We start from the raw sequence: 25,309 nt of genomic DNA, 5'->3' as shown, positions 1-25,309 counted from the left end.
CTCAAGGTTTCCATGCAAAAACGTGGGATCTTGAGGGCCCGGTTGACCCACTTGAGGTCTAAGATTGGCTGAAAGGCACCGTCCTTCTTGGGTACCACGAAGTAAATAGAATACTGGTCGGCGCCAAGTTCCTCCTTCGGAACCGGGACAATGGCACCCAGACTCAGAAGCCTGGTGAGGGTTTGGTCTATCGCCTCCCGCTTGAGACGGCCGCATGGGGAGAATACGAAGAGGTCCGGTACGTCTCGAGCAAATTCTAAAGCGTAACAGTCTTGGACAATCTCGAGGACCCACTGGTCCGACGTGATTTTGACCCACTCCTCGAAGAACAAGGAGAGACGACCGCCCGGAAGAGGGGCCGAGGAATGGGTCAACCGAACTTCACTGTGGGGCTGGCGCGCTGGGACGGTCCCTCGCCGAAGGACCGATGCCCACGAAAGGGCTGGGACCAAGATTGAGACCGGGAAGAATAACCTCTGGAGGAGCAACCTCGTCCATGGGGTGTATATCTCCGCTGACCCCGGAAGTGAGGACGGGAGGGCGTAAAAGTTCAAGATTGTTTTGGACGGTCCTCCGGTAGCTTATGAACCTTGTTTTCCACCAAGGAATAAGCTGCTCAAGGTCCTCTCCAAAAAGCAACTTACCCTTGAAAGGCAACATGCCCAATCTCACCTTGGAGGACGGGTCTGCGGACCAATTGCGCAGCCAGAGAAGCCTTCTAGCGGAGACTGCCGAGACCATCGCTTTCGCCTGGATGCGGAGGTCGTAGAGCGCATCTGCCTCATACACGATGACGCCTTCCAAATGTTTAGCCTGCTCCGCCTCTGCAGACGGGGAGGGTCCTGGGTGCTGAGCAATTGTTGAACTCTGAGACCTGCCCGCTGCATGAGACTGCTGCAGATAGTCACCCGGACTCCCAAGGCCAGAACCTCAAAGATACGCTTTAGATGGGCTTCAAGCTTACGATCCTGTACGTCCTTCAGGGCCGTCGCCCCCACCACTGGGATAATGGTGTGCTTGGTGACCGCAGAGACGGAAGAATAGATGGTGGGAAACCTCAGCATGTCCAAGCAATCCTCCGGGAGGAGGTAGAGCTTGTCCATAGCCCTCCCAACACGGAGCCCCGCTTCGGGAGCTTCCCATTCCCATAGGAGCAGCAACTTATGCATAGGGTGGAAGGGAAAGGCACTTGCCGAAGCCCTGAGTCCCGCCAGGACCGGGTCCATATCCTTGGGCAAAGAAGACATAAGCGTATCCGCAGGGGGCCCCTCCAATCCCAGCTCCTGGAGGACAAAGGGGATGAGGGGTTCCAACTCCTCCTTTTGAAACATGCGGAGGACCCGGGGGTCATCCCCCTCCAAGGGGGGGGGGGGGGGGAGTGCCCCCGCCAAATCTGTGGTGGGATCCAGAGTAACTAGGGGCGCCGGGGGGTCAGGAATGGGGGGTATCCCCGGGACCACCAGCACCCTAACAGACCCCTGCGGCTCCGGGGTCAAGAAGACGGGCGGCAGAGTCGGTCTTGGGATTTTTGCCGGGAGGGGACCTGGGGAGGGGACCTGGGGAGGGGACCTGGGGAGGGGAGGGGACCTGGGGAGGGGAGGGGACCTCCTCCTCCTGCAGGGTAGCATTCTCTGAAATGCTCCCTGTTCCACGCGCAGGTCACCAGAGGCAGGCAGAGCTCCGGAGTCTCAATGCGTGGATGAGACGATGGTGCAAGGAAGAGGGATTCAGTTTTGTTAGGAACTGGGGAACCTTTTGGGGAAGGGGGAGTCTCTTCCGAAGGGATGGGCTCCACCTTAACCAGGGTGGAACCAGACTGCTGGCGCAAACCTTTAAAAAGGAGATAGAGCAGCTTTTAAACTAGAACAAAGGGGAAAGCCGACAGTCGCTCAGCAGCGCATGGTTCGGAGAGAGGTATCTTTAAAGGATACTAATGTTGCATTAGAATTAAGGCATCCCGACAGTGAGGTTCCAATAATTAGAAAAGTAGTCCAAGTGCCTGTAACTAAAAACTCACCTGAGCTAAAAAATTGTAACTTATCCCTATCAATTAAAAAGCAGAATAAAAATACAATCAAAAAACAAACTTTGAAATGTTTGTATGCTAATGCCAGAAGTCTAAGAAGTAAGATGGGAGAACTAGAATGTATAGCAGTAAATGATGACATAGACTTAATTGGCATCTCAGAGACATGGTGGAAAGAGGACAACCAATGGGACAGTGCTATACCGGGGTACAAATTATATCGCAATGACAGAGAGGAGCAGTCGGGAGGAGGGTGTGGCGCTTTATGTCCGGGATGGCATAGAGTCCAACAGGATAAACATCCTGCATGAGACTAAATACAAAATTGAATCTTTATGGGTAGAAATCCCTTGTGTATCAGGGAAGACTACAGTGATAGGGGTATACTACCGTCCACCTGGTCAAGATGGTGAGATGGACAGTGAAATGCTAAGAGAAATTAGGGAAGCTAACCAAATTGGTAGTGCAGTAATAATGGGAGACTTCAATTACCCACAAAACGCTGGTGCAGGATAAATGTTAAATCACCATTCAGTGATGCACTTTAATAGATTCCAAGAAAGCTAAGTATGAGGGTTCATAACGGCAACTCCGTAGATTCAAAATCAACCATGTAATAAGAGGTCCCCCATGGTTGATTTTGAATCTACGGAGTTGCCGTTATGAACCCTCATACTTAGCTTTCTTGGAATCTATTAAAGTGCATCACTGAATGGTGATTTAACATTTATCCTGCACCAGCGTTTTGTGTGTCTTGCTTATGTGCATGGTTTAGCTTCTTCTGCATTTAGACTTCAATTACCCCAATATAGACTGGGTAAATGTATCATCGGGTCACGCTAGAGAGATAACGTTCCTGGATGGAATAAATGATAGCTTTATGGAGCAATTGGTTCAGGAACCGACGAGAGAGGGAGCAATTTTAGATCTAATTCTCAGTGGAGCACAGGACTTGGTGAGAGAGGTAACGGTGGTGAGGCCACTTGGCAATAGTGATCATAATATGATCAAATTTGATTTAATGACTGGAAAAGGAACAGTGTGCAAATCCAAGGCTCTCGTGCTAAACTTTCAAAAGGGAAACTTTGATAAAATGAGAAAAATTGTTAGAAAAAAACTGAAAGGAGCAGCTACAAAAGTAAAAAATGTCCAAGAGGCGTGGTCATTGTTAAAAAATACCATTCTAGAAGCACAGTCCAGATGTATTCCACACATTAAGAAAGGTGGAAAGAAGGCAAAACGATTACCGGCATGGTTAAAAGGGGAGGTGAAAGAAGCTATTTTAGCCAAAAGATCTTCATTCAAAAATTGGAAGAAGGATCCAAAAGAAGAAAATAGGATAAAGCATAAACATTGGCAAGTTAAATGTAAGACATTGATAAGACAGGCTAAGAGAGAATTTGAAAAGAAGTTGGCTGTAGAGGCAAAAACTCACAGTAAAAACTTTTTTAAATATATCCGAAGCAGAAAGCCTGTGAGGGAGTCAGTTGGACCGTTAGATGATCGAGGGGTTAAAGGGGCACTTAGAGAAGATAAGGCCATCGCGGAAAGATTAAATGATTTCTTTGCTTCGGTGTTCACTGAAGAGGATGTTGGGGAGGTACCCGTAATGGAGAAGGTTTTCATGGGTAATGATTCAGATGGACTGAATCAAATCACGGTGAACCTAGAAGATGTGGTAGGCCTGATTGACAAACTGAAGAGTAGTAAATCACCTGGACCGGATGGTATACACCCCAGAGTTCTGAAGGAACTAAAAAATGAAATTTCAGACCTATTAGTAAAAATTTGTAACTTATCATTAAAATCATCCATTGTACCTGAAGACTGGAGGATAGCAAATGTAACCCCAATATTTAAAAAGGGCTCCAGGGGCGATCCGGGAAACTACAGACCGGTTAGCCTGACTTCAGTGCCAGGAAAAATAGTGGAAAGTGTTATAAACATCAAAATCACAGAACATATAGAAAGACATGGTTTAATGGAACAAAGTCAGCATGGCTTTACCCAGGGCAAGTCTTGCCTCACAAATCTGCTTCACTTTTTGAAGGAGTTAATAAACATGTGGATAAAGGTGAACCGGTAGATATAGTATACTTGGATTTTCAGAAGGCGTTTGACAAAGTTCCTCATGAGAGGCTTCTAGGAAAAGTAAAAAGTCATGGGATAGGTGGCGATGTCCTTTCGTGGATTGCAAACTGGCTAAAAGACAGGAAACAGAGAGTAGGATTAAATGGGCAATTTTCTCAGTGGAAGGGAGTGGACAGTGGAGTACCTCAGGGTTCTGTGTTGGGACCCTTACTGTTCAATATATTTATAAATGATCTGGAAAGAAATACGACGAGTGAGATAATCAAATTTGCAGATGACACAAAATTGTGCAGAGTAGTTAAATCACAAGCAGATTGTGATAAATTGCAGGAAGACCTTGTGAGACTGGAAAATTGGGCATCCAAATGGCAGATGAAATTTAATGTGGATAAGTGCAAGGTGATGCATATAGGGAAAAATAACCCATGCTATAATTACACGATGTTGGGTTCCATATTAGGTGCTACAACCCAAGAAAGAGATCTAGGTGTCATAGTGGATAACACATTGAAATCGTCGGTTCAGTGTGCTGCGGCAGTCAAAAAAGCAAACAGAATGTTGGGAATTATTAGAAAAGGAATGATGAATAAAACGGAAAATGTCATAATGCCTCTGTATCACTCCATGGTGAGACCGCACCTTGAATACTGTGTACAATTCTGGTCGCCGCATCTCAAAAAAGATATAATTGCGATGGAGAAGGTACAGAGAAGGGCTACCAAAATGATCAGGGGAATGGAACAACTCCCCTATGAGGAAAGACTAAAGAGGTTAGGACTTTTCAGCTTGGAGAAGAGACGACTGAGGGGGGATATGATAGAGGTGTTTAAAATCATGAGAGGTCTAGAACGGGTAGATGTGAATCGGTTATTTACTCTTTCGGATAGTAGAAGGACTAGGGGACACTCCATGAAGTTAGCATGGGGCACATTTAAAACTAATCGGAGAAAGTTCTTTTTTACTCAACGCACAATTAAACTCTGGAATTTGTTGCCAGAGAATGTGGTTCGTGCAGTTAGTATAGCTGTGTTTAAAAAAGGATTGGATAAGTTCTTGGAGGAGAAGTCCATTACCTGCTATTAAGTTCACTTAGAGAATAGCCACTGCCATTAGCAATGGTTACATGGAATAGACTTAGTTTTTGGGTACTTGCCAGGTTCTTATGGCCTGGATTGGCCACTGTTGGAAACAGGATGCTGGGCTTGATGGACCCTTGGTCTGACCCAGTATGGCATTTTCTTATGTTCTTATGTTCTTAAATTCTGAAGAAAAATGGGCCCTAGCCTTGCCGGAGGGGGGAGGGGGGTCAGGGATCTCATCCCGGGGCGATACGGGGCTTAAATTGGGGGGGAAAGCTCTGCAAAAAAAAAAAAAAAAAAAATCGCATCCCCAGCCCCTGGCAGCTCTGAATCGGGAGCTGCCGAAATTCCCAAAATGGCCGCCGTTCCAGGAATGGCCTAGCCATGCAGAGGGAAGCACGACCGCGAACTAAATTTGGCAGCGCTGCCGAGGAGGGACCCTCCTCACCTGGCAGGCACGCTGAACAGAGCCCCTCGCGTGATAGGCGCGCAGAGGGCTCCCCACATGCAAGACAGGCACTCAGACACAGCATCCCCAATGAAGAGGAGCCGCGAACTGCACAAAAGAAAAAACAGCTGAGAGAAAAAGGCATTTGAAGTGCCAGTAAGGAGTGGAGGCAGGATAGTGAATCCTACACGCTCCAACTGGGCCAGCTTGCTTAAGATTTAAAAATCCTTCCCCCTTTTAGCAAGTCTGCTGTAGTAGAACAAAATTTATTGTCCTTTTATTTATTTTTTACTGAGGGGAAGAAGAGGGAGAGCCCTGAGCCCTCAAGGCAGCCGGGGGGGGGGGGGGGTGGTGGTGGTGACTGACTGGACTACCAATATCGACACCCCCCCCCCCACCGAGGAAGCAGTCTCGGACCTAGGCTATGCCCTGCACAAGGGGCTAAGCCCCCCTAGATCCAACAAGAGCCAGGAGACGGAAGCGTTTCCTGTGAAAAGAAGAGAGACGGAGCCCAATACAAAACAAATTAAAAAATGTTTTTTTTAAAAAGATTGAATAAATGGTAAAACTACGATACTACTTGTTTGATCCGAAAAGGAAAGAAAACAAAGGCTGAGTAGCCCAGATCAGGAGACCGGAGGGTGAGCTGATCCATCTGCTGGAGACAGACAAATACTGGAGGGCTGCAGGGTAGACTTTGTCCTGATATAGGACAGAGCCTTTCAGTTTTAGTCTGTCTCCATCTGCTGGACAGGAGGCTCAACCTACGGTCTGGACTGATCCGGGTACGTACAGGGAATTCCCAGTAGCCACACAGCAAGTTTCGTGTGGAGACACGTTGTGACTCAGTCCAGGAAGTCACCTGAGAATGCACTGAGTGAACCCTAAACCCCCCAGCAGCAGGCGCCCTTTAGAAATGTATGTCGACTTGATCGCATCCTTCAGCCACCGCACAATTGTAGCCTTAGATGCCTTACTTCCCCCTTCTTTGGGCCACTCCACAGTACAAAGAGGATCTGATCTACGGAAATCATAAGTGACTTTTAGATACCTCAATAATGCATGCCTCCATGTAAGAGTCTAAGCTCCCCCGTGTGAGGCGTAGAGGAATCCAAATCCAAAAAAGCTGGAAGCTCTACTGTCTAAGATGGAATGCCGAAATTACCCAGGCAGAAAAGGCGGCACCCAAATCCGACAGCTGTAAAAAGGGATCTCAACATGACAGTTCCTGGAGCTCCGAAATTCTCCTGGCTGAACAAATAGCCACCAAAACTATTTTTAAGAGTCAAGTCCTTAAACATAGCTCTCTTTAGTGATTGAAACCAAGACTAACACAATCCTCTAAGGCAGACCTGGGCAAGGGGCGGCCCGCGGGCTGAATCCGGCCCGCCCACTGCTGAGAGCAGACGGGGAATGAGGCACTGCTGCCTTCCCTTGCAGAGGGAAGGCAGCAGTTCATTCTCCGCTCCCTCGCTCCCCGATTGGCCGGCCAATCGGGGAGCGTGCCTTCGCTCGAGTTTCTTTCCTACATATGTCACAGAGTTTTTTGCCGGTCCGCGGCGCGCGCTCCCGGTCTCTCCCGCTGCCGTTGCCGCTGGGCTGTCAGCACGTTCAAGCCCAGTGGGAACGGCAGCGGTGTTGGAAGAAGCTATGGCACCCGCGGCTGGGCCTTTTCTTCTTCCCGCGCCTGCCCCCCCCCCCCTCCCGTGACCCGAAACAGGAAGTGATACACGGAGCGGTGCGCGGGAAGGAGAAAGAGCCGTGCCGCGTCGGCTGCAGCATCGGCCCCCGAGCAATTGAACCAGCCGGCAATCGAGAAGAGTCAGCAGCATGAGCCTCCCGCGGCCGAAGGGATTCTTCTTTCTTGGCCTGCGGGGGCTCATGCTGCTGACTTCTTTCTCGATTGCCAGCTGGTTCAATTGCTCGGGGGCCGATGCTGCAGCAGACGCAGCACGGCTCTTTCTCCTTCCCGCGCACCGCTCCGTGTATCACTTCCTGTTTCGGGTCACGGGAGGGGGGGGGGGGGGCAGGCGCGGGAAGAAGAAAAGGCCAGCCGCGGGTGCCACAGCTTCTTCCAACACCGCTGCCGTTCCCACTGGGCTTGAACGTGCTGACAGCCCAGCGGCAACGGCAGCGGGAGAGACCGGGAGCGCGCGCCGCGGACCGGCAAAAAACTCCGTGACATATGTAGGGGGAAGAGGAAGTGAGTAAGAGAGAGTGAGAAGCAGCCAGCCAGCCTGTGTGTGATTGACTGGTCAGAGAGCTGATGTGTGTGTGTATGTGAGAGACAATGAAAGTGATTGCTCAGGGAGATGACTGATGTGTATGTGAGAGTGTGAGGCATTAGTCAGGGAGGTGACTGATGTGTGTGTGTGTGTGTGTGTGAGAGAAAAAGCATGGAAGTGAGAAGTCTGGGTATGTGGGAAAGCATGAGCATAAGAAGCCTGGAGTTGTGGGAGTGAGAAACCTGGGTGAGTGTGCATGCATGAGAGAGAGAGACTGCTTGGTAAGGTGACTGTGTGTGTGAGAGAAAAAGACTGGTGTGTGTGAATGTGAGAGAATGTGATTCAGGGAATGAGAAGCCTGTGCACGTGGAGAGTGAGCATGGAAATGAGAGAGACTGGTGTGTGTGTAACAGAGAGAAAGTGATTATGGGAATGAGAAGCCTGTGCATGTGAAGAGAGTGAGCATGAGAGTGAGAAACCTGGGTGTGTGTGAGACACAGCATGGGAGGGAGAAGCCTGTATATCTGAAAGAGAACTTGGGAGTGGGAAGCCTGTGTGTGTGTGTATGCATGAGTGAGATCAGGTGACTGGTGTGTGTGTGTGTGTGTGTGTGTGTGTGTGTGTGTGTGAGAGAGAGAGAGAGAAAAAGTGATTATGGGAATGAGAAGCCTGTGCATGTGAAGAGTGAGCATGGGAGTGAGAAACCCGGGTGTGTGTGAGACACATCATGGGAGGGAGAAGCCGGTATATCTGAAAGAGAACATGGGAGTGAGAGACTGGTGTGTGTGTGTGTGAGAGAGAGAAAGAAAGTGATTTTGGGAATGAGAAGCCTGTGTATGTGGAGAGAACAAGCATGGGAGTGAGAGACTGGTGAGTGAGTGTGTGTGTGTGTGTGAGAGAGAGAGAGACAGAGAAAGTGATTATGAGAGTGAGAAGACCATATATGCAAGTAGAACACGGGAGTGGAAAGCCTGTGTGTGTGTGTGTGTGTGTGTGTGTGTGTGTGTGTGTGTGTGTATGGCATGAGAGAAACTGTTCAGGAAGGTGACTGGTGTGTGTGTGCCAAAGACTGTTTGGGAGATGATTGGTGTGTGAGAGACAGAAACTGGTCATGGGGGCATGACTGGTATGGTGTGTGTGTGAGAGACATGGGCACTAAGGAAGAGGACCATAAGTATAGAGCTTAGCTTCTACTGCTGCTTCTGGTGTGTGCCATGGCCTGCAGGGAAGGGGAGTAGGAGAGCTGCTGGAGGGGGTAAGTAAAGGTGGCTTTAAGTTTATTTTTCTTGACTGCCATTTTAATTGTGTGATGTCTGCTTTTTTGAAATATTTTATTGGTGTTTGGAGAATGTTTAATAGTTTTTATGAGTTTTTAATTGTTGGATGTTATTCTGTTCATAGCTGTTTAGAAACATTTATTCTGCTTATTAGTATAGTTTTACAATTATTTCTGTTTGGGGATCTATAGCTGCTTGTTAGTTCTGTTTTCCTAATAAGAGGTGTATTGGTGTTTAGGGTCTGATGTAATATTTGTAGTGTTGCCTTTTCATAAATAGGGTTGCTCCTGTTTGAGTGTATTCCATAATACAGGTGTAACTGTGTGCGGATTAGTTTATGTGCATTACTACAGATCTTGGGAGTATGTTAGGTCGGTTCTGTGTCAGTTACCGAGATGAGATATTTTGCTAGCATGTAAGCGTTTGTATCGGTCTTATTTGTTGTGTTTTCTCAGAGGACATACATTGGTGGTAAACTGCTGTCTTTTCATAAGTAGGGCTATTGAGAACTGAGTTAATTATATTAGTCCGGCCCTCTAAAACCATCCCAATTTCTCATGCGGCCCCATGGGAAAACTAATTGCCCACCCCTGCTCTAAGGCAATGGTTCTCAACCTTTTTTCGGCCAGGACACACCTGACAGATAGTTCTCACATGCGTGACACACTGAACATGTGACCATCACGGGACTATATGTAAACATACACTCTGCATTCACGGGAACCCCCTCGACCCCCAACAATGGGTCAGAACAGAGCTAGGTCATTACCCATACAACTCACCATACAAAAAAGATGTTCTGGTGACATCTCAGTAAAAGCAAAATAAACTCCCTTTACTACCAGGCACAATAGCCCTTATTATGAAAAGACAGTAATTTGTCACTAATGCATATCCTATTGAGAAAACACAACATAAGAATGATCTACATGCTAGTGAAATACCACACCTCGGTCACACACCCAGAACTGACCTTCACCAAGTACAGAAAAACCACAAATTATAAATATGGAGACAAATTGGAATGGAAAACCAAAAAAGCCACTCTGCATGCAGTGTGAAACTGGAGAAATGGAAAGAGAAATATAGCACCTAACATAGTCCCAGGATCTGCAATAATGCACATAAACTAACCCGCACAAAGTTACACCTGTATTATGGAACACACTCAACAGTAACAACCCTATCTAAGAAATACAACTATTAGACCAGGCCCTAAACACTAATACATTTCCTATTGGGAAAACAGAATAAGCCAAGCTGCTACAGATCACCACACAGAAATAATTGTAAAACTATACTAATAAATGTTTCAAAACAGCTGATGAACAGAATAACATTCAACAATTAAAAACTCTCAAACATTATTAAAAAAATTATCCAAATATAAATTACATATTTCAAAACAGATTACATAATACCCAATAATTAAAATGACAGTCAAACAAGAAAAATAAATTTAAAAAGCCACCTTTACTTACCCTCTCCAGCAACTCTCCTACTCCTTTCTCTTGCAGGCCAAAAGCACTCGCCAGAAACAGCAGCGGCTGCTGAAGCTCTGTCCTCATGATCCTCTTTCTTAGGGCCCACAACCAGTCAACTCACTCACACACACATACCCCAATTGAGACCCCATGACCAGTCTTGGTTTCTTACCCAGAAACATCTCTCTGACCAGTCTCTCTCTCAATCACACACATGCTCTCTCTTATATACAAACTCAAAATCACACACAAATGCTCTCACGCCTATTTGCACCCACACACACTAGCCCGCACCCAGGCTCCCATTCGCACCCACACCCAGGCTCCCATTCACACATGCATGCACCAGGCCTCACCACCAAACTTCTTCCTTTGCTGCAGGGACGGGCTCCAGTTCCCCCGTGGCTTTACTCCAGCGGGACTTCTTTTTCGCCACCACAGGGATAGGCTCCAGTGGTAGCCTTGCTCGGCCAGGGTCAGGCTTCCTCTTCTCCAACACGGGGATGGGATCCCATGGTGGCCTTGCTTCATCAGGGTCGGGCTTCTTCACCGCCACGGGGATGAGCTCCCATGGCAGCCTCGCTTAGACACTGCCACTCCTCCCAACCCCCCACCCCATGCTATGTCCCTTTTTCCTGCCTCACCAGCCAATCAGAAGCTTCCGCCTTTCTTCCTACTCCCACTGGCAGGTAGAAGGGAGGAGGCTTGCCACTGGCCCGCGGGGGGGGGGGGGGGGGGGCAGGGAACAGGGAAGCACAACCGGGGCAGTGGGACACCGGGAGCCGTGACATACCTGCCGGTGCTTGGCGACACACTGGTTGAGAATCGCTGTTCTAAGGACTAGATTCAGATTCCAAGACTGACAAACGTTCCGCACCTGAAGATGCAAGTGCATATAACTTCCGGATGTGTGGACAGAGCTCCTTGCACCTTACCCCGGAGTCAACCCAGAGTTGCTACCTGGACTCTCAGAGAGTTGAAGGCCAGTCCCTTGCCCAGATCCTTTCAGTAAAAAAGCCAAAACATGCAACACCATAGCCTAAACAGGCTGAAGCTGTACTCAGTCAAGAGAAGACCAGGATTCAAAGATCCTCCAAATTTGCACATACATCAAGGATGCTGAAGGTCGCCTAGCCTGCAATAACCACTTTGAAATATCCCCTTTATCACAGTCACCTCCTCTCAGAAGCAAAACTGTGAGACAAAAAGATTGAGCCCTGGTGGAAAAGAGTCAACTAATTAGCAAACCTCAGGGGCCTGTCTATGGCCATGTTGATCAGATCTGAGAAGCACAGTCAATGTGGCCACTTTGGAGCTACCAGGATCACGTTGCACGGATGTTTCTCTAGCCACCGTGATCCCTTGTCCACCAGAGGCCACGGAGGGAAGACAAAGACTCCACAGCAGCACCAGAGCTCAGACTCCTTCCATACTGTGTTCTGTTCAGCAGCAGTAAAACCGCCACGCCTTGGTGTTCTCTCTAGTCAGGATACCTCCAGCTTCTGTGAATGAAACACATCGCTGCCTCCGACAGCTCCCATTCCCTGGGGTCTAACTTTCTTCGACTGAGAAAATCCACCTGAATGTTCTTCACGCCGGTAACATGAGACACTGTCAGCTGCTCCAAGTGCTGCTCTGCCCAGAGAATAAACGTCCGGGCCTCTTGATCCACTGCCTGATTCTTGGTTCCATCTTGAGGGCTGACGTAGGCCACCATCGTCACATTGTCTGATAGATCTGTACTGCATGGCAGCGTAACCTTGGCAGACAGGCAAGCAACGCAAAATGCACCGCTCTTGTCGCTAACCGACTGATAGATCGTGAGGCTTCCTGTTTCGACCACTGGCCCTGCGCCGACTTATCTTGCCACACCAGCCTCCATATGGAGAGGCTTGCATTGGTGGTGACTATTACCCAATTCGGAACCTCTAATTCCGCACCATGCTCAAGATTGGTGTGAGTAAGCCACCATGAACGACCATCCCTGAATTCTCCCTTAACATGAGAGGAAGATGAAACTCTTCCAATAATGGATTCCAGCAGGAGAGAAGAGCCCCCTGCTGTGGCTGCAAATACATGAAAGCCCAATGCATCAATTCCAACGTTGATACTATAGAACCCAGGACCTGTAAATAGTCCCAGACCATGAACACCAAAAGCTCTAGCTGAAGTTTAATCTGACTCTGCAATTTCAGCACTTTCTCTCCATGAGAAACACTCTCCCTGCTAGTGTGTTGAATTGAGCTACCAGATACTCCAGAGTTTGAAAGAGGACTAAATGGCTCGTTGCTAGGTTCACCACCCATCCTAGAGACTTCAAGGCTATCGGTATCTTTTGTACTGCTTCTCGACTGAGGTCCTCTGATTTCACACAAATGAGCCAGTCGTCCAAATACAGATGCACCAACATACTCTCCTTTTGCAATGTGGCCACCCCCACCACCTTTGTGAAGGTACGTGTAGCCGTCGCCAGCCGAAGGGAAGGGCTCGAAACTGAAATATTCCCTTAGGACCATGAATCTCTGGTGCTCCGGCCTGATAGCTTATGTGCAGATACGCCTCTGTCAAGGCAAGAGATGCCAAGAATTCTCCCTTGCACTACCGCTATGAAGGTCCTCAGAGTTTCCATGCGGAAATGGGGCACCTTGAGAGACGCATTTACCTTCTTTAAATCCAATATCTCTTGAACTGGATACAGGGAGGAAAGAAACAGGACTCAACTTAAAATTGACCTCCAGCCACACTAAGCATGTTCAGGGTCTAAGCCAACGAACTCAGCAAGACATCCCTGTGAAAAAAAGAAAAAAAAAATCTGAGAAGAGTCTGAAGCAACTCTCAATCATATGCAATTTTCCCTCTTCTAGAGGTGATAAAGCCAATTCCCCATCAGAATCCTCTGATGTCTCATGAGCCACATCCTCTTGAACATTACCAAGGACAGCTTCCCTGCAGCATTTGCCCACTGTGCCTGACAAATGGGAGGCCCAAGCATGCACTCCTGCAGAAAGATCTCTAGGCCCTGGAAACATTCCACCAAGGAGACGGAGGCTGGATCTATAGCAGAGCCCATAGGCCCAAACTTGCTCTCTCCAACCTCTCTCTCAGGAAAGTTTTTGCCCTCGAGAACAAGGGAGGAAGAGAACTGACCATTGCCTCACCTCCCACTCCAATCCCCTCCAGAGACATCATAGGCTGAGGGGATGTCCCAACATGGGCAAAATCTGTAATAGTCAAAATCACCTTGAGAATCTAAACAGCGCTGACACAAACGAAGAGAGCGTGAGGACTGAATTGATATCATATGGCTAGCCTCACAGACAGCAAGGTGCTTGGTCCTGTTCGTCCACAGCGCCAAGCTCTCCTGAACTAGACAGCATCCTGCGCGCATACCAATGCCACTCGAGCATACTCTCACACCCCTCCGGGACGCACGCAAATACACACTCAAGACTAGGTTACATTTATACATGCACAAATACATGTGCAAATATGCGCTCGTATAGGCCAAGGTTGTAGGGGCACAAGTACCTGCAGAAATACGCGCTCAAGTTTAGGTTACACTGAGAAAAACAGAGAAACAATGGCGGAAATGCCCGTCCGCAGAATCTCTAGGAAAATACAGATCCCGCCTAACAAAATACAGTGCACAAATCAATAAAGCAAAAAAAAAGTGTAATAATTCCAAACTACTCGTCAAAACCATCAAAAGCTTCAGGGACCTATCTTGTTCCTCCATCTCGAGTAACTACCACTTTTCAAAGAATACCTGCAATGAATATGCCACTTCTTTGTTAGATAAAATCAATAGATTAAAAACAAAATTCTCCACTTGCTCGTCAACAAAAGAACCTGAAGAAAAACATAGGCAGATCAAATGGAACACATTCGACAGAGTAACTAAACTCGAAATTAACCAAAACATTATCAAAATTAAGCCTGCTATCCACCCGCTGGACCCAATCCTCCGCAAGTTCCCTGAAAATAGCACACAGCGTAATCACTCCAACTATCGCAACCATAATCAGCCACTCGCTATCAGAAGGATTGGTCCCTGCTGGGGCAAAACAAGCAATGATCAAATCATTCCTAAAAAATAAAACTGGCAGAACTGATGATTGGGACAATTATTGACCAATATCCAACTTGCCTTTTATCGCCAAAGTCCTAGAAAAAGCAGTGTTATCTCAATTAGAAAACGACCTAGAAGACAATAATATTCTATATCCAAACCAATCCGGATTCAGAAAATATGGATCAACAGAATCTTTGTTCATTCTTTAATGGACCTTGTACTACAGGGGTTTGACAATGAAGAATCTTATATCCTGGCACAAGTTGATTTAACAGCAGCCTTCAACACTGTGGACCATACCCTGTTATGCCATCACTTGAGAAAAATTGGAATAGAAGAAATGTTCTCAAATGGTTCTCTTCCTTCCTAGCAGATAGGACATTCCAAGTCAAACTGGACAACCATATATCTGACACCTTCCCAATTGATACAGTTGTCCCCCCACAGTTCAGCACTCTCAACACCACTATTCAACAATTACATGCTGCCTCTGTGTACATACATCAGTAGTGGAACTAGAAATCAACTTCTTATCCACAAATGACAGAGTGTAAAACTGTATATTAGCCAATTCATTTGAAAAAATTGCATCGACACTCTCAACATACATGAAGGCAATACAACAAGAACTAACTCTGCTGAAACGAACACTAAACACAAAAAAAAAAACCTGAAATCGTGTGGTTAAGGAGAAACTCCTCTATAGTCACCACCACCTCTAGACCTGGGTAATTTTCACATTACACCCTCAGATCAAGTACGTGACCTAGGAATACAGATTTATGAGAACTTTACAATGAAAAAGCACATAAGCAAATTAATTAAAACAGGATACTCCAAGCTGAGAATATTACATTGGTTGAAATTATTACTAACGTTACAGGACTTCCACACTGTTTTACAAACACTAATATTTTCAAACATAGATTACTGCAACTCCCTATTACTAGGCCTACCTTCAGGATTATTAAAACTACTACAGTTATTTCAAAATGCCTCAGCAAGACTTTTATTAGTGACAAGGAAATTTGACCACATCACCCTCTCGCTGATACCACTGCACTGGCTGCCAGTACAATCTAGAATTCATTATAAAGTATTAACACTAATTTTTAATATCATCAACGACATAAACCCCTGCCTAATAGGAGTGACGCTTCAATCATACACACCGCAGCGAACACTTAAGATCACAAAACAAAGGACTATTAACTGTGCCTACAATGCAGAGTACACATCTAACACAAATAAGAGACCAAATGTTTTCCATAGCGGGCCTCAAATTGTGGAATTCTCTACCAGAGACGTTAGGTCTGATAACAGAAAGAGTTTCAAACGTGAGCTGAAAACCTGGCTCTTCAAAAATGCATATGATCTAACTTAAAATATCAATATACAGATAAATTAACTATCAAAAACATAGATAATATTAGAAGAATGAGCTACAAGTAATGAGAGATGTAAAGTGTATTAAGACAACTTACTGACTAATTCGTGAAGGTTATTGAAATGGAACTTATGTATCACAAACTACTGTCCTAGCCTCCTAGTTAACATGTTTTTGATGTTGTGTTGACCTAGAATATGAAGGTTGCTTTTGTCAACCATTGTGATCTTCTTTTGGAATGACAGTATATAAAATGCCTAAATAAAGTAACTCGGTCGTCGTCCCAGTCCAATCAGCCCGTAACTTTGGAATCCTTTTCAACGCCTCTCTCTCCTTCTCTACACATATTTATTTATTTAACATTTTTCTATACCGACCTTCATGGTTAAATACCATATCAGGACGGTTTACATCGAACAGGGGTAAAATAACTAGATAAAGGAAGAAAAAACAAAGTTACATTACAACGAGGACTGTGAACTTGGAAGCTTAGGAAGCTAGAAGAGAAATATAAAGTTAAGTTAAAGGGAGAGAAACAAATTCCGGACTAGAGGTAGTCCAGACTAGAGATAGTCCACATGTTAGAGTCGGTATCCATGCTGTCAAGGTATTCAGAGGAGGGGAGGATCCATTAATCATGGGTAGATAACGCCTAATGTGTATCCCAGGGTTCTGGGAAGGCTTGGCGGAACAGCCACGTTTTGAGTTTTTTCTTAAAAGTTAGCAGGCAAGGTTCCAGCCTAAGTTCTGCAGGGAGGTTGTTCCAGATGGCTGGGCCTGCTGTCGAAAATGCTCGGTCCCTGGATGCGATGAGTCGTGTGGCTTTGGTTGGAGGGGCTTGTAGCGTTCCTTTGGATATTTCTCTCATTGGCCTGTTAGAAGTATGGAGTTTTAATGGAATTTCAAGGTCGAGATAAAGAAGATTATAGATGAATTTGTGTATTAATGTTAAAGATTTGTGAAGGACTCTGTAATTGACTGGTAACCAGTGTAGATTTCGGAGGATGGGTGTAATATGATCATTCCGGTTGGTGCTTGTCAGGATTCTAGCTGCAGCATTCTGTATCATCTGGAGAGGCCTGATGGATGAGTTGGGTAATCCTGTGAAGAGCGCGCTGCAGTAGTCTATTTTGGCAAAAATCAATGATTGAAGAACTGTCCTAAAGTCGTGGAAATATAAAAGGGGTTTGAGTCTTTTTAATACCTGTAGTCTGAAGAAGCAATCTTTGGTTATAGTGTTAATCATACTCTTTAGGTTAAGACGGTTATCAAGTATAACCCCAAGGTCTCTAACTTGAGTATGAGAGAGGGCGTGGTTATGTTGGGCCTGTGACTGATAGTTATCTTGGAAGGCGGAAATGAGGAGGAGTTCGGTCTTTTTAGCATTGAGGACCAAATTTAAACTGTTGAGGAGATTAGTGATAGAATGTAGGCAGTTGTTCCAGATCGAGAGTGATTTGGTGATGGATTCCGTTATGGGGATCAGGATCTGCACATCATCCGCGTAAATGTAGTGAATAAGGTTGAGGCTTGTTAATAGTTGGCATAGGGGGAGGAGGTAGATATTAAAAAGGGTGGGGGACAGGGAGGATCCTTGAGGTACTCCAAGTGATGAATTTGTTGGTGGTGATTCTTTATTATTTATTCTGACCTTGAAACTTCTATCGCTAAGGAAAGACTTGAACCAGTTGTAGACTTGTCCTGAGATGCCTATGTCTAATAGACGATTCAGGAGGATGGCGTGGTTGACGGTATCGAACGCCGCTGATATGTCTAAAAGGATTAGAAGAAAAGAATGTCCTTTGTCTAGTCCCATAATAATATGGTCAGTTAGGGAGATGAGCAAGGTTTCTGTGCTGCGTGATTTGCGGAAACCATATTGTGAAGGATATAAAATATTGTAATCTTCTAAATATTCTGATAGCTGGGTGTTAACCACCTTTTCTGTGAGTTTGGCTAAGAATGGAAGATTCGATATAGGGCGGAAATTAGCTAGTTCACTAGGGTCTAAGTTGTGTTTCTTAAGTAGGGGTTTGAGAGAGGCGTTTTTTAGGATGTTTGGGTACAGTCCTTGGGTTAAGCAGCAGTTTATGATGTTGGCCAGTGGTCCGGATATAGTGTTTGGTATGAGTAGAAGTAGCTTGGTTGGTAGGTTGTCTGTGGGATGGCTGGATGGTTTCTGCTTCTTGAGAATGGATTCGATCTCTTTAGATGAAGTTAATTCGAAGTTTTCTAATTTGGCTTCCTTAAGCATATGGGTATTGGTAAATGAAACGAGGGTGTTGGTATTGGGTGGGAGGAGGGAGATCGTGTTTGATATCTTCTGCTGAAAGAATATGGCTAGCTCATTTGCCTTGGATTGAGCTTGTTTGTCTGGGATCGGTGGTGGTAGTGACTTTGTAATTTGAGACACATATGAGAAGAGAGCCTTCGCATCATATTGGAAGTCATGGATTTTATTTGCGTAAAAAACTTTTTTAGCTTTTAAAATTGATGACCTGTAATAATGTAAGGTTCCTCTGTATGATGAAAGCGTGGAGGGGGAAGGGGCTTTACGCCATTTGTTTTCTTTGTGACGTAGTTCTTGTTTTAACTGTTTGAGTTCCTGGGTGAACCAAGGTTGATTTCCTTTTTTTGTGGGGTTAATTCTTTTCGAGATAGATGGGCAGAGCTTATTTGCTACATCTTCTGTGATCTTGTGCCAGGAGAGCACTGCTGTGTTGGGGTTGGATAGATCTATATTTTTGAGATCCTTAGTGAGCTGTTCATTGAGTGTCTCGGAAGCACATGATTTCCTAAAGTGAATGGAGGAGAGGTGTTGGGTGTCTGTTTATTTGAAGTGAGGGTGGTTGTTATCAGATAGTGGTTTGACCAGGGGATGGGGGTACAAGCCGGATCCTTGGTGATGGAGAAATTAGAGTTGATAAAGATAAGGTCCAATGTATGTCCTGCTTTATGTGTGGGTCCGTTGACGATCTGGGTGAATCCCATTGCATTGAGGGCGGTGATTAAGGCTTCACAATTGGGCGTATGGTGAGAGGCTTCAAAGTGTATGTTAAAGTCTCCCAAGATTATGGTAGGAGAGTCAGTATTGATATGTTTAACAATGGATTCAATAAGGGGGGAGGCGTCTGCTTCCAATACTCCTGGAGGGGCATAAACTAGTAAGACTTGCAGATGATTAGATTTGAATAAACCTAATTCTAGTTTGGATTCTGTCTTGATTGTATGAGATGTTAGTCTAAGTTCTTTCTTGGAGGCTAGTAATAGGCCGCCCCCTCGTTTTTTTTGTCTGTGTATAGAGAAAAAATCGTATTTGTGGGTAGGTAATTGGTTGATTAGCGCTATATCCGAGTTTTTTAGCCAGGTTTCTGTAATGGCGCAGACGTCAGGGTTACAGTCTAAGAGATAGTCGTTGAGGATATGAGTTTTTTTTGTCAGAGATTGAGAATTAAATAGGGTCACTGAGAGAAGTGTTAGACCTAGGAGCTGAGTCAGGGGAGTGATCAAGATAGGGATGAGAGATTTGGGAGTTCTTGCTGTAGGGGATTGAGCTGGGAGCATGTTGAAGAGGTGGCGGTGATATCTGATGGGAATATGTTGGGTCATCATATTTGTGTTACTCTGGACTTATTGTGAGAGCAGAGATGAGCCTTGGTTAAGGGTCCTGGGTGGTTGTTGTTATTTCCAGGCCTCACTTTCCGATGAGTTAATTGATTCAAGAGGGATTGTTTGAGTCGCGGGGGAGTGGAGTCGGAAAGATGGTTGCTCAGGGGCAGCACGAAGGGGCCCACAGAAGGGCAACCACCTTTTCGCACCCCTTTGACGAGCAGCGTCCGTGCTCAGGTTTGTTTAAATGATCCTTTCCCTCGCTGATTGGTTGCTTGAACTGGTAAGCGGGTCTATTGTGCCATATCCAAAACACTGCTAAAACATGTTGTTTCTTTCTTTCTGAACACACTACCAGAACTCTTTATCTACTCTCTCATCTCCTCCCGCTTAGTCTATTACGACCTGCTCCTCATAGGTCTCCCAGCAAGCCATGTCTCTTCGCTGCAATCTGTCCTAAATTCAGCTGCATGACTTATCTTTCACCAAAGTCACTATGCTCACATAACCCCTATTCTGAAGTCACTGAATTGGCTCCTTATCTGCTCCCGCATACAGTTCAAGCTCATCACCTACAAATGCCTTCACTCTGCAACACCTCACTACCTCTCCTCTCTTATCTCTTTCTACACCCCTCGTGCACTCCGCTGTCAGATAAGCCACGCCTATCTGTGCTCTTCTCCTCTACTGCCAATTCCAGAATCCATGCTTTCCACCTGTTCGCGCCATGTGCTTGGAATAGTCTTCCTGAACTGGTGCGTCATGCTCCCTCTCTTGCCATGTTTTAATCCCATCTAAAGCCCCACCTTTTGAAACTGCTTTTAAATCTTATGCCTGATTGTCTGCTTATAGTCTTGTTAACTAACTTTCTTTTTAACCATTGTCTTGCTTTATGAAATACCAAAGTCTCTTGTCTTGTATGTTTGTCTTATTAGATTGTAAGCTCTATTGAGCAGGGACTATGTTTTTGTATGTTTGGACAGCGCTGCGTATGTCATGTAGCGTGACAGAAATGTGTAGTAGTAGTAGTAGTAGTAGTAGTAGTAGTAGTAGTAGTAGTAGTAATAATAATAGCAGTAGCAGATGACCTAAGAGCCTCCCAACTAAGACAAGGGAATCTGCCAGCAAACTCAATTTTATATAGTAATATTCATTTAAAAATATTGTGAGGTAGGATTAAAAACTGACTGAAACTTGGCTATAACTGTAAGACCAGGAAGAGATCTCACTCGTGCCAGGATGTTTTATAAAAGTCTGACAAAAACAAACATATCTGCCTGAGACTTACAGGGTCAATAGAGGGCAAGAGATCTTGTTTCTCCTGTTCATCCTCTTCATCTGTGCTGTATTCCTCCATCGTTTCCCCACTTGCAAAATGAATGATCCTCCTGGGATGTTTCTTTGCCTTCCCTACAATCCCCAGTTCCACATTCTCAAACTCTTTGGCACCATCTGGCTGCAACTGTAATATTAAGCAAAGTATTTAAGGCACTTAAACAGTTTTAACTACTAAAAGAGGCACACAAAGGGATGGGGGTGAGATTTAAACTCGTTCTTCAAAGCCTTTACCTCCCAAGTGAGATTCTAGTTACAGTTTAGGACACTGAAGGGCTCTGAAGGAAGAGAGGAAGCACTTTGATGCTGGATCAGATGAAGAGGAAGAGTCTATATAACTCTGGTCAGGGGACCATTTGGAATTGCAATGGATTACTAGAATGAGGGGACAGGATAAAGACAGAGAGGGAGGAAGGCTAACAAGCATATACAACCAATCTGTTTCCCCTCAAGGGATAACTGTACATGTCATGACTCAAGAAAATCTCACTCAGAAGACATATGAAAATTATTTTATATATAAGATTATTCCAAACATAAACCAATTCTACAGAAGCTATTTTACTACCTCAGACAACAATGTGACAGTACAATTGTCACACCAGGAAATAAGACATCCAATATCATAAACAATTTAGCTACTCATTAACCAACATTTAAGTAATGTACTTCCTTCTTTGTTGTTCTTTATACTTCCTCATTTGGCTATCTCTGTATTGACTAAGCTCTTCAAAATAGCTGGACTGGAAAATATGGTCTCAGTTCTGTTTCATGGTCATAAGCCTATTATGAACTTTTAATGTCAATAAAACATCTGTGATGCATCTTCTTAAACAAAGTATAAGTTTAATTAAATTGAAAGGAATCAGTGAAAAAAAAAAGAATAAACAAAAACTAATTTATGTTCATAACCTAATAAAAAGTACTTTTCGGTGCTTTCCTAGCAGGTCTGGCTCCTGTGGTTGCCCTTTTCAATTTATATATTTTCTGCTCTCTTCCTTCATAAATGTCTTCTAGTCCAATACATTTTAATTGGGAATTAAAATCTCTCCCTCCCCAATTATTTTTTAAAAGTTTTATTTCTCCCAGTCTTGGAATTCTGATGTTCTTGTGGGTGTCCTACCAAAGCATGGCACATGATGAAATGCGCTGTCACGGATCCTACCTAACCACTGTCAACACTAGCTGAGTATACCATGGCGGAGGAGTCCTGCGTGTACACACTAGGCTTGACAGAGACAGGTTCATTTGCCCCCAGGGTTTGACAGCATTTATTTTGCTCAGCTGCAGGTCTGTGCCCAGCAGTGATCTGTTGTCAGTTTCTTACTGAGGAGCTCTATTCCAGGCGGTGTTTCCAGAAAATAATTCACCAAAGAGCTTCCGAGAGCCTCCTCCAACACATCATGCGCTGGTTTCCAGGCTGCAACACGCCCAGCCCCGGGAGCCTGGAAACACGGGAGGAAGTGGAGAGTGCAGAGAGAACCCGGGCCCGGCTGCAGCCTACCTTCTCCTCGTCCATGGATACAGGAACCCTCACGTCAGTATAACAGAGCGCGACAACCGACAAACCGCTCTCCATCCCCGGGATCTAGACTCTCGGGAAGTGACGTCACAGGAAAACACCGGAAGCAGCCGGGCCCGAAAGAAAGCATCATGCGTTCCAAGCCTCTATCCTAGCACAGCACGCCGCGATTGGCTCTAATGTCAAGGGCGATATCATATAGTTCTCACTCTTTCTTGTGCCAATTTTAGCGATTTTGTCGCTTGATTTGTCGACTTTTTGAGCTCGATGTGAAATTTTAGAAGTCGAGAGGAAGCTAGTTTACCTTTTTTTTTTTTTTTTTTTTTTAAATAATTTAGCTACAGCTCTAAAATTTCCATCGGGTTCCCTACTAAAATGCCAATACAGAACGGTGCGCTCGGCCGAGCACACCCTTTAGCCCCTTGTCCGTGCATTTTTTTGACACGCTATTATTACCCCTTATGCAGTGGGGCCGAGCGCACTGTGGGGCCAATGCAATAAAATTTGCAGAAAGCAAGGGGGCGCCATGCAATAAACAAATTAGGGGGTCGCGCGACCCTGTGGTTAGCAGCGGTCTGCCGGTTATGGACACCAATTCCGATGAATTTGGCGTCGATTTTCATAACTGCAGTCAGCCAATTGTGAAAAGCAACGCTGACTTTATCGGTGTCGGTTTTCATTACTGCAGCCGGCCGGATATGAAAACTGACGCTGAGCATATCGACATCGGTCTTCAAAGCGGCTACCAGAGGGTTTTTTCTTTTCTTTTTAACTTTAAAAAAAAGTACAGAAAAGCAGTTTTTTCTGCTTTTCTGTACATTTATTTTCAGTGCGCTCAGCGATAAATGTGCGTGTGAGACGCATATTTTCCTCTCAGAAATTAACCCTGCCCAAAGACAGGCATTAATTTCAGACAGCACCGGGCAAGTGTACAGAAAAGCAGAAAAAAAATCTTTTCTGTACACCCTCCGACTTAATATCATAGCAATATTAAGTCTGAGGCCCCAAAAATTAAAAAAAAAAATCTGCCCGCAATCTGCGGGTTGGAAAACGGACGCTCAATTTTGCCGGCATCCATTCCTGTGGCTGTCAGTGGGTTCGACAACTGACGCCAGTAAAGTTAAGCGTCGTGTCTCTAGCGCCTCATTAGTGTCGGCACTAATTTAAATACTGAATCGCGCGCCCAGGAGAGGTGCCTGGGCACGCGTCGGGATAGTGGGCGCTCGCCTCGGAGTGCCGCAGAGCTTATTGAATTGCCTGTTAGTGAGCAGGTCTGGAAGAAGAAAAGTGCAAGAAAGTGAGACTTTTGGCTAGAGTGCCATGCTGGCTGGGCCATTTTATAACATACGCGCACACATGTATAACATATGCACACGTTAGAAAATAGCCTGGCCGCACTCACATGTGCACCAAATTTTAAGTGTGCAAATGCCTCTTCTACTTTGTAAATCAGATATTAAAAGGGGCGTGTGCCGAAGTTGTTCCCAGTTTTACCAGTTTGTCCCCAGTTCACTTAGCTAAAAGAGAGGTCCTCCATAACCTCCTAATTTAATAGCCTTCACTCCCCCCTACTTAGCCCTGACCCTTAAAATCCTACAGATCTTCCTATTTTTCTTTATTTCTTTAACTTACACATCATAGCAAAAGTAAAGTTACACGGCAGAGGACCTCAGCGTGCACCGGATTGTATAAGTATTTATGTGAACATCTCAGGTTCATGCCCCAAAGCTTTCATGTCTCACCCAAACCATGCCCCTTTTTGAAAACTTTTGAGATGTGTGTTGTGGGAGATACACGCATTTCCCTGTACATAGCCAGATCAGTCCAGACTCCTGGCTTTTGCCTCCCTTCCAGAAGATGGAGACATAGAAAGATTCACAGGCACCGCCTCTAAACCCAGTGTGCCACTTGCAGTCTCTCAGTATTTCTGTCTCCAGCAGATGGAGGTGTTGCAAAACCTGCTGTTCTGTACCTGAACTTAAAAAAAAAGAAGGATTTTTGGACCTCTTGAGTTTTTACTCCCAGGAGGTTTGCAGGTCCTGGTGGGGCCATCCTTGCTGGTCGTAGGATTGGACGAGCACGTCATGCCAAGGGTGAAAGCTGGTGGTCCAGTTCCCTCCCCTTTTGAAGGATCGATGCAAGCCTCTGCCACTCTTCTTTAAAAGGAAGTGAGCTTTATGTCTTTTTCAGTAAAGTTTATATATAAAAAAAAAAAGTAGAAAGAGAGAAGAGGAAACGGTACTTCTTTTCTGCCAGCTCTTTCTGTCACCGGCACAGAGGAGGTAGGCTGGTCGAAGACGATCAGTTTTGCGGCTCTCCCGATCCCATCTCTGTCTCAGCATGTGCTGCGCTGTCGGGGTCGCTCCAAGCCATGCCACTGTTGCTCCTTTGGTCTCAGATGGCTTTAACCCTTGTGCCTCACCTTTTTCTCAGCTCTCTCCGCTAGCCTTGGGAAGATGGCCACCGCCGCGTCTGCAAGCCGCTCTCTCCGGTGTCCCCGGAACAGCTATGGCGTTGCCTTCTGCCATGTTCCTCCCAAGGGCCTCCTAGGGTGTGCGCGCGCGCGCTACCCACGTCCTTATTCCAGCTATGGCGCGAACCTGGGGGGCATCCCCCTCGAGTGACATCACAACATCCAGGTATTTAGCCTTCACTTGTTTGCTAACTCATTGAGGAGCCCCATGGGCAGGGTCATCTGCCACAGTACCCAGGGATCCACCCAAACACCGCTAACTCATTGACAGGTCGATACAG

General features: G+C 45.6%; 1 protein-coding gene across 1 annotated transcript in view; it reads right to left on the bottom strand.

Annotated features, from left to right (window-relative positions):
- Positions 1–22,694, bottom strand: part of FAM177A1 (family with sequence similarity 177 member A1) — a 43,206-nt gene extending 20,512 nt beyond the window's left edge. Inside the window, exons 1-2 of the mRNA XM_029598954.1 lie at positions 22,538–22,694; positions 20,987–21,160 (exon numbers count right to left, since the gene is read on the bottom strand). Coding sequence (XP_029454814.1) covers positions 20,987–21,160; positions 22,538–22,612 — 249 coding nt within the window. The 5' untranslated portion in view covers positions 22,613–22,694. The remainder of the gene's footprint in view (positions 1–20,986; positions 21,161–22,537) is intronic.
- Between the last annotated feature and the right edge of the window lie 2,615 nt (positions 22,695–25,309).

The sequence above is a fragment of the Rhinatrema bivittatum genome, chromosome 4, assembly GCF_901001135.1.
Source record: "Rhinatrema bivittatum chromosome 4, aRhiBiv1.1, whole genome shotgun sequence".
Taxonomy (NCBI): Eukaryota; Metazoa; Chordata; class Amphibia; order Gymnophiona; family Rhinatrematidae; genus Rhinatrema; species Rhinatrema bivittatum.
This window is presented reverse-complemented; position numbering and strand designations above follow the sequence as displayed.